The sequence below is a fragment of the Engystomops pustulosus genome, chromosome 6 (assembly GCF_040894005.1).
Source record: "Engystomops pustulosus chromosome 6, aEngPut4.maternal, whole genome shotgun sequence".
Lineage (NCBI taxonomy): Eukaryota > Metazoa > Chordata > Amphibia > Anura > Leptodactylidae > Engystomops > Engystomops pustulosus.
This window is the reverse complement of record NC_092416.1, coordinates 134,527,342-134,537,056: the sequence shown is the minus strand read 5'-3', so window position 1 is coordinate 134,537,056 and position 9,715 is coordinate 134,527,342. Positions and strand designations below refer to the sequence as shown.

Sequence of the window (9,715 nt, the reverse complement as noted above, 5' to 3'; positions counted from 1 at the left end):
GTTTGATTTATGTATGGAAAACTCCTTTATTAGTGCGCTTAGGCTAGGAAACTGATGCTGCATTAGGAAACAGGACATCCCCTTTGAAGTCGGCTTATTTTTGAGAGTATATTTACCATCTTGAACACCAGTTGCCTCTGGGTTAATATAAGGACAAGGGGTGATCTTCACCATTAGAGCAGGGCTGTATATTATAGCCATTGTCTCACTTCTGATCATACAGATGTAGTCACAGAGCCAAGTATTACTACTTTTCACTCCATGATATTTTCCTCTGTCTACAAAAGGTTAAATGGGGAAATCCACAGCAATCAGCCAGTGTCAACAACGATCTTAGCGTGAATGTTAGATGTTTCCATTTCACCCTGCATGTTCTGGAACATAACATATGAGCGCTCCAGGATCAGATATTCATGGGCAGTATGTATATATTATCTCTGGCTGTTGATAGACTGGACCTTCCTGTTCTTTATGACCCTTATAACCTGCTAGCGCAACTATGAAGACATTTGTTGAGTCAGCTAGAACAATATGCATCCCAGATATGTAGGCAACATTAAGTTGGAGGAAAATTCCAAATATGGATGTTTGTCACATATCAGTGAAACTGTGAAATAGGGTTTTGCTCTTATTATGAGTCAAAAAAAGAAAGAAAACACATTTGCTTGTTGGTGGAGAATTTGTGCCATCTCCTTGAAGGGTTTTTCTTATATACAACATTTATCAGGCTCACTGGTACAGCTTTTACCTATTGGTCTTCCTCAATGTAACCAGGCCATTAACATTAGATGTATAGATGGTCTCCTGATTTTAACTCGACGGCAGAAGAAGGTTGTCTTTCAAATGCCGTTTTTTGGGAGGAACTTTTTTCCTCTTCCTCATTTAGGACCTCATATAACACTTTACACACGGAGAAACATCTTGCCACCACCATGTTAGGATCGAACATTTAAAGTTTTGAGGCTCACAATTGGGGCAGATCAAAAAGTTTTCTCCAGCCAGTCTTGTGGAAGCTCCTGCAGCTCCCAAATCACAAACACAGTGGGGTTGATGTATCAGCATCAAATTATCATAGACCTAAGCAAAGTAACCTTGACATACACCCGGTTTGCGACAAATTTAGTAAACTTATTTAGGCCATATGTCACAACAGGAATGAACTTATGTTATGCGACTTTCTGTTTATGTTCAATATTTGGCGCAAATTGAGTATAGTCCATAACCCCCCAAATCCCCCAGTGTATATGCAGAGACTTTTAATGCATTTTGCAACTTTTTACGTGATTGTCCAGGAAAACAAACATAGCATAAGAACACTGCAAACAAATTTATTAAAGGGCCATAAGCCACTTTAATAAATCTGACGGGCAACGGAGCTCCCTAGAACTGTCCTAGGGAGCCGGCCTAATAGTAAACTCCCCTATTAGGGGTAGCTCAAAGGAACATCTTCAATAAAATGCATATGAGTGTTTTTTTCTTTTAATATACATTGATTTCAGTCATTGGACATTTTGGAAATACTGAAAAATATTATATTATTATTTGAAACAATAAAAATACAGCGTCAAATACAAAAAAAAAAATCAGTTTATATTGGAGCAATATATAAACAGATCTGAAGTGCAGCGTCTCCTATATACATAGTGGCAAAAATATAAATATAGAATGAAAAACCAAAACCTATATACAAATCTCTAGAGTAGACAGGGAGTGGCTTCAAGCAGCGGGAATTCTGCAGCTTTAAATAACTTAAATACTTGTACACACGAGGTAGAAAGTTAAGGCCTCTATCATTTTATAGGTTAAGGCCTGGCACTTATTATTGAGAACTAATAACAGATATGCACTTGAATAGATTTTTACATATTATTTTTTGTATTTAAGTGATATTATTGGTTGTCCCATAAGAAAATTGTGTATGTGGTGACATTTTTGTAAGACACAGGATTCCTTTTTCGCTCTAAAATGTTTACCCTGATAAATCTGAATTTACAGTTCTATCTTTTAAGCTTAATTCTGCATATTAATACTAATGGACCTGACACCACCATATGTTAGTTGGTTCCCCTGTATTTGAAAGGGCCCTACTGTCATATGATTCTTCCTCTAGTGATATTGTATTATTGATGGTCAGAGAAACCAGACGGTGGTGAAGAATGCCAAGTGCCTTTGTTCTAGGAAGTGCCTGTCCAGCTAAATACACAGATTTCCATAAGTTGTTACTAAAGGTTTAAGAGGTAAAACTAAAAGCAGCTACTATACAGTTGTTTCCACTGTAGAATGCACTTGAACTGGTTAAACATTTTGTATAGTTCATATTGTATAGTTCTACTTAAATTTGAAAGAGAAATATGAAGTTCTTATTGGAATCCACTGCTAGAAACATGAATGACAGATCTGTCTCTTGCACTTTGAACCCTCCAGCAATTTAATTGTATACAGTAAAATACTGTGCATTAGTAGTAGGCCTAGGAATAGTGAAATATACTGGAGGCAGATTTACTAAGAGTCTGCATTATATATGTAATCTGTCAGTGTTCAGCAGATGGTGGGACATATAAGAAAGTATAATATGGCACGGATAGATCTGTTATCCACCAATTATGGCAACAATAGAATAGATTGATCTGAAAAGTCGTTCCATTGTAGAACATGGTCCATGAATTCAGACATTACTGGACAGAATATGTAATAGTCTAGTTGGATGGAAGAAAAGAGACTGAGAGGAACCACCTCTGTTAAGTTTATGGTGTCACGTCTCTCCTCCAATTCAGTGTCATTGTTTGCAGGTATAAGTGTCTTGTTGCTGGACACATTTCTGACACTCCACATGGCAGCACCAGTGCACTTGGCAGTGGCAAGAAAAAGTGACCATACGACTTTGAGTGTTGTATCCTCTTCCACAGCAAAGGCTGTCACAGGTGGTCTCCCGCAAACACACTCTTCCTGCCGTACCAGGTGAAAACCGACTGGCACGACAGAAACTGGGAGAATCCTCTAGATAGACTAGGTCAGTAGATCGTGGGGAGCGTCCAGCAAAGGAATGTCCCAAAGTCTCATGGCCTCCTACTGCCTCATTGGTGGCTCCCAGGACTTTGACTGCGTTGTCATACTTTGCTTTGAGCAAAGCTCCTGTCTCATGGAAAGGGGATAGTTGTTTCCAACAAGTGCGAACTGCACAAGAACCAGACACTCCATGGCACTTACATGTCGTCTTCAGACCACTTTTTACAGCCTAAAGATAACAACATAATACATTATTCGACAGAGTTACATAATTGACATTCAAATAAAAATAGGTATAAATTTAGGGTCAGCCTGTTCAACAGTGTATCTCTGACTCTCTGACTAGTTTAACTTTACAACTAAAGCAGATTGTACTATATACAATACAGTTTTCCAAACATATTAAGTGATAGGGGGAGATTTATCATAAGTCTTTTAGAGCAGAACTGTTCTAGTTACCTATGGCAACCAATCAGAGCACAGCTTTCATTTTCCCACAGCCGTTTTTAAAATTAAAGCTAACCTATGATTGGTTTCCATGAGCAACTAGACAGTTTTACCTCAAGAACTTAATGATAAATCTCCCCCATAATTTCTATGGCAGGGTTTTAGGGGGTAAAAGATTCATAAATCTATGTACTGCTCCTTTACAAAGTCTCTGTATTATAAGTCGGACACAAATCTGATTACAAGGAGTGATGAAGTAGTAGCTACTTCATAGAGTATATGCACTTACATAATTGTATATTTACTTAGATTATCTCCATATAAATCTTCTATGTTGAGAGTTAACTAGGTTTTGATCTCGGCTCTGATGCTTTTCTTATCCAGATGTGTACGGTATAAACATGAATGACAGCAGCTTTGTTCTACTCGTGCCCAGTTTACAGTGGTTTACTGTGTATCCTGTCAGAGGTTTACTTGTAGGTTATATTGTATGCATAATGTAACATGGCCTCTCTAGGCTCTCCTCACCTTAATCCCAGCATTGGTGTTATGCAGATCCACCTTAGCTCTCATATCTCGGCCTCCTTTTCTTTGGCCCAAGAAGTTTTGAAGAAAGCGGGTGCTGTGGCGTAGATTATCCCCACAGACCCCCCACTGCCATGCCCGCTGGCTCTCTAGCCCTGGAGAATCATCGCATGTGCAGCGTTCCATTTTGCCGCCACTGCAAGCCTTGGCGAGCGAGTGAGTCAAAGCAGCAGAAGACACTGCATATAGGAATGATGTCTCTTTAAATCCTGGGAAATGAGAACATATGATTATATATATATATATATATATATATATATATATATATATATAACGTCATCTAATGTGTAAGTTATTCCAGGCTCATTACAAAGACACTCAACCCCCATAAAAGTTTCCCTCTATGTCCCCCACCCTAAGTGATAGAAATGGCACCCTTTGCCACCCCTTACCTCTTTTCAAGAGACTCCCCCTGCCCTGTAGACTGCAGTTCCAGCGCTCACTGCGCAGTTGGTATTGGCATTCCACGATGCCCAGTCTAACAGCTTCCTTAAGTGCTTCTGCCAAACCCGGTTCCTTTCGGCACAATCTCTTCTGCCTACGAGTGAGGGGCAGCAGGTCACACTGTTTGAGGTGTGGTCGATTGTGGTTGCTGGCAGCGACAGATGAAGGGGAAGTGTAGTGTGAGAGCGACTCCTTGCTAGTTAGCCTGTGGAGAGTACAAGATTTGATGGTTATGGATTAGTATCACACATGGCCACATTGTCATTGTGGCACACTTTTCGGAGTATTTCCTATCTGCAGAAACCATTTCTTTAAAATAGGGCATTCTTTATTCTCATAAAATCAGGGATGATACTTCTATCAATCCAACGGAAACGGTATTTTATCACGTGTCCACAATCAGTTTTGGAGAGAGGTCTTTTCATACATGACCAGATTTAGAAAAGGCCTCTATCTATCCATTTTGGGGCAGATGCAGCAGATCGCTGGTTGCTTTTCTGGTAGTTGTGGTTGTCTACTAGCTCTTCTTTCCATCTTGCCTAAAGAAAATTTACCATCGAAATCCAGCATGATAAACCAGGGACGTTTACTCATACATCCAGGCACAGTGACTGTGTTTATCTTCTTATATTTGTTATCCATGGCCTACCTCCTTTCTAAAATCTATTTTAATTATGCTAATGAGGCAGAAGGGCTTTGGAGCCGCATTACCAAAGCCCATCCATGTTGTAGCTTCACAAGCTGTTACACTGTGCAGGAACATTCCTCTCCTTACACTGTGTGGGGAAGTGCAGAGGGAGCCGAAGGGTAGGGGGAGACATGCACCTGCGCATTGTAACAGCATGTGAAGCTGCGACATGAAGGGGCTCTGATAACAACTCCCATGGCTTTTCTGGCTCATTATGATAAATTTTAAATGTTGATTTTAGAAGGAAGGAGTCCATGGATAACAAATATAAGGTTTATCATACTTGAGTCAGTTCCTAGGTCACATATAAACCAAACATATGTAGGTGATGTGACCTACCTCAATGTTTTTCTTGCTAAATATTTAGCTTGATTGCAGAGAAATCATTTTTATTTATATAATTTTGGTGCACCATTGGCATGGCCATAAGGTCAGGTGCACCCTCCCTTGCTCAGCTTCACCACCCAGCTTCTCCTGAGTACAGATGCATCTGTGTTCAATGTAAGCCAATGGGAGCATCTCATGGCCATTCCTATCATGCACTGTTACGCTTGTTTCAATAGTTCTAAAATTTCTCTACATTAGGGCCATACAAGATATTCTTATACTACAGAACATGTAAGATGTCTATAATCTACCATCTGGTAATCATGAACATGATAATAATATTATATAAAGTATTGTAGCTCAGCCCTGTTCAAGTACAGTGTGTTATGGAAGTCAAAATACAGCCCATTTATATCTGAAAAGTAGAAGTAATGTCTGCTGCCCTTCCATATCTCAGTTTAGAGCAGAGAGTTATTGTATATGTAGATCATGCTGTCCTACTGGTGTGCGGTAACCCCAGATTTACTGGGGGTAAAACTATGATTTGTGGCTATTATTGGAGCCCAGGTTCAAACCCAACTACAAATAAGTGTTTAGAGAAGTCATATCCCCTATGGGTCCCCTAGTGTGATTGTTAACCTATTGTATGCTCTTTATATCCTCATAATAGAGATAGTGACTAATGTGTATAGACTAATGTGGGCGATTTCTTCATAAAATCTTTATATTTTAAGTATCTTAGTATCTACAATGATGTTTGTAGTTTTTCATGTAACAGGTAGTAATAAGTAATTGTTTCCTATGCCCTATACAAGAACCTTTACTAATAACTTAGAAACCAGAATGACATAAATAAAAGTCTATAGTGTTGGATATTCCTGATATAATACATTTTTTTGTTTTTATTTCTTTTTTCTGTGCATGATCATTTAAAATGTCCAAACGCTCCATAACACACCAGAGATTTACATATGTACAGGCAATACAAGTTTCATGCAATCAGCACAGACATTAATAAAAATAATCTTAAACCATTCTCATAAAATTATCACAAAAAAGTATCCATCATATTGTCCTACAGACTTGTGAAATCACATGTGATATTATTCTATATGACAATTTTAAAATTTCCATTTACAAACAGAAGACTCTCCCCTAAATCTTAGAAAATTACATACAATATTGTGCTATGTGACACTGAAATAACTGGGATGTACATACAAATTCTGATTTTTGTAACTAGTTATTGCATGAAATCACATTGCAAGGCACAGGAGCTGTTACATTAGTCCTTCCTTGGTTAAATTAGGATTTTCAGAGTTTTTGGGACACTACATCAGGGAATGGGATTTGGGTTAACAATTTAGTTTTCCTATTTCAAGATTTAACTGTACTGTATTACTTTATCTTTTGTCACAAATTATACTTAATAGCAAAGTTAGAATGAATCCACCTGCTTAAACTATTGTTCGCGCAACAAAATCTCTCTAAATAAATAAAACATATATATGCAGAATATTTGAACAATATTAACAATTGTGTAAAATAAAAAAACAAGAAAATCAGTTTACAATTTCTTCAAAAGATCATATATTTCCATATTTAAATGTATTTATATATATTTTTTATATGTATATAAAATAATAATTTATTATATTTACATTCATCTAAAAATGTTCTTTAAAAAAAAAAGGTACCGTATCTGTCAATTTTATTATAACCACCTGTACACATGGTATCAAGGCTTCTTTAAGCTTTTTATTTCAAGGGAGGCCTTATTTTTTATCCTCTGTATTTTTATAGTTTAAAAGTAGAAATTCTTAACATATAAATGCTAAATATTATTTTTTTAAAGATTTTCTCATACTTTTTAACTCAGCTTTGTTTGATAGACATATCTTTACAGGCTCTGCTAAAATCATTTAGCTGTATGAAGCTGATTTTCCATTTGCAGAGATTTCTGCAACAATGACCAAAAAACTGTATTTTTCTAAATATAAATGTCAAACAGACTGAAATTCGGCCTATGTCATGTTTTTTTCTTTCCCTCCATTCACTGAAAATTCTCACAGGGAAGGTTTATTATTTTTGGTTACACTTTTCCTCTACTATGATGGGAAAGGTGGAGAAGAGAATTTGCCTCTATGTAGATGTTGAATGTTACCACATTTGGTAACTCAGCCCTCATAGTTTTTATGTTAAAAGTTCAGTGAATGTTTTTATTATTATTCCACTTTAACAGACACACACACATAGTGTACAGCTGGTTATATCAGTGCCTCTCTCCCATCACCTGCGACTGCCCATATTATCTGATCTGAATGTAAATATTTGGGGTGAATATCTTCATTTCAAGGTCTCTCAGCCCAGCACAAATTACTAAAGAGTGAGAGACAATGAGATGTTCTAGACAGGGAGGAAAAAATGTAACATTGAGAAAACAGGAAAGGGAAATCTCTGGGACAGAAGTGTGAGAAAAGAAGATGAAAATATGTATTTATCAGGTCACCATAACCGTTTGAAAGAGTACAAAAGTTCTAGATATTTTTTGTATAACTTATTAATTTTAAAACTTATTAACTATTATTACCATTACTATTATTATTATTAAATCCCTATGTATGATTATATTGAAGCTAATGCATACTCTTTCCTGAATTAATATTGGTGATATAATCAAACACTTGAATGTAGCAATTCATATATATATATATATATATATATATATATATATATATATATATATATATGTTTTCTCTTTAAACAAACATCTTTTTTTCCACTTATCTTTTGCTCTATGCATATTATAGTTGTAAGGAATACTATAAAAGCTTCGCAAATCATTTCTTTTTAATGTAAATTTTCCTTGTAATAACAGTTATGCTACATAGGATTTATAGAACACATAAAACAGTTTGATCTTCCAGAGTTTGCAAACTTCTTAGGGAAGAACTTGTAGTCCCCCAGGGGTATTCAGAATACTAATAACTTTAAATTGTAGGGGATGCCTATATATGACATGTTAATATTTGTAGTTCCTCTAGAGCAGTGACCTGTGGCTCACTATTTCTTGTAGGATTACATGTCCCAGTAGTTTTATACTAGGTTGAGATGACAGCTCTTGACACAGAGGGGACTGGGACTTGTACTTCCCCCACATCTATACATAATAACCAGAAAGGGCATGCTAGAACACAAATGTGTAATCTTCACACAGGGAATACTGACACTATTACTTAGATCCCCCCAAATACATCTCTAAAATGAATTAAAAACACATGACAACCTACAGTTCTCACCCAGATGACCTCCATACACACATATACACAGTCAGCTACAAGCAGCACAGGGAAATACATGAGAAGCTGGCTGCACAGCACAGGAGAACAAGCGCTTTCTCACCCAAAGTAGCTATCCCCAGGCTGTCCTAGAAAGGTGAGGAGGGGCAGTGCGGCCAGGAGCAGGTGGAGGCCGGCCGGCATGGTGCACACTTGGCTTTCCTCCTCATCTCTCTCCTCCTGTGGCTCATATCACTGCCCTGCTCTCTACTGCTGAGTTTAAAGGGATTGTACACACCTTGGAGACCATTGGCTGCCATCTGGCACACCCATATTCTGGTTGGATGAGCAATCAAGGTGTGTAGAGAGGGGCGGGGTTAGTGATGCACATCTGGTGACAGTGAGTGTGTGATGTACAGCTTCATATATACACACCCTGTATGTCTGTCATATGGAATCTATAATCTATAGAGTATCTGATTATCTGTCTATTTAGTAACTTGTTTCTATCTCCCATATCTATCAATCCTATTTTTTATTTAATTTTTATCTATTTCCCACATAGTTTTTATCTAATAGTTCTATATATGTATTTCTCTATCTATCTATCTATATGTATATCTATCTTTCCATCTCAAATCTGCCTATTTATCTATCTTTCTCTGATCTATCTTTTATATAATGATCTATATTTAATATGTAGCTATCTACCTATTCTGTAGCTCTCTCTCTCTCATATCCTATCTATCTTTTGCATTGGAATAAACTTCACCTTTGAACTTTGAATTCTCCTTGGAATGCTGCCTATTTTTGGATTTTTATATAACGGTCCACGGAACCTATGATTGTGCACCCACCGCTTACCCGCTGTGCTGCTCTGGATTTCTCTAATCTATCTATCTATCTCTCTCATGTCCTATCTATCCTATAGCTATCCTTC

The 9,715-nt window shown here is 37.1% G+C and overlaps 1 protein-coding gene across 1 annotated transcript; it reads right to left on the bottom strand.

The window, feature by feature from the left end:
• Window positions 1–1,510: 1,510 nt before the first annotated feature.
• WNT9B (Wnt family member 9B) lies at window positions 1,511–9,038 on the bottom strand. Its single transcript, XM_072113635.1, has 4 exons — window positions 8,900–9,038; window positions 4,431–4,687; window positions 3,982–4,247; window positions 1,511–3,235 (listed from the first exon to the last, which is right to left on the bottom strand). The coding sequence occupies exons 1-4, from the start codon at window positions 8,977–8,979 to the stop codon at window positions 2,777–2,779; spliced, it is 1,062 nt and encodes a 353-aa protein (XP_071969736.1). The 5' UTR covers window positions 8,980–9,038; the 3' UTR covers window positions 1,511–2,776.
• Between the last annotated feature and the right edge of the window lie 677 nt (window positions 9,039–9,715).

Bases quoted from the DNA above. Each gene is read 5' to 3' on its own strand.
- WNT9B (XM_072113635.1), bottom strand. From the start codon at position 8,979: ATGCCGGCCGGCCTCCACCTGCTCCTGGCCGCACTGCCCCTCCTCACC. The intron at 4,688-8,899 runs GTGAGAAAGCGC...TACTCTCCACAG, and splicing joins CCTGGGGATAGCTACTTTGG to GCTAACTAGCAAGGAGTCGC. The intron at 3,236-3,981 runs GTGAGGAGAGCC...TGTTATCTTTAG, and splicing joins ACACCAATGCTGGGATTAAG to GCTGTAAAAAGTGGTCTGAA.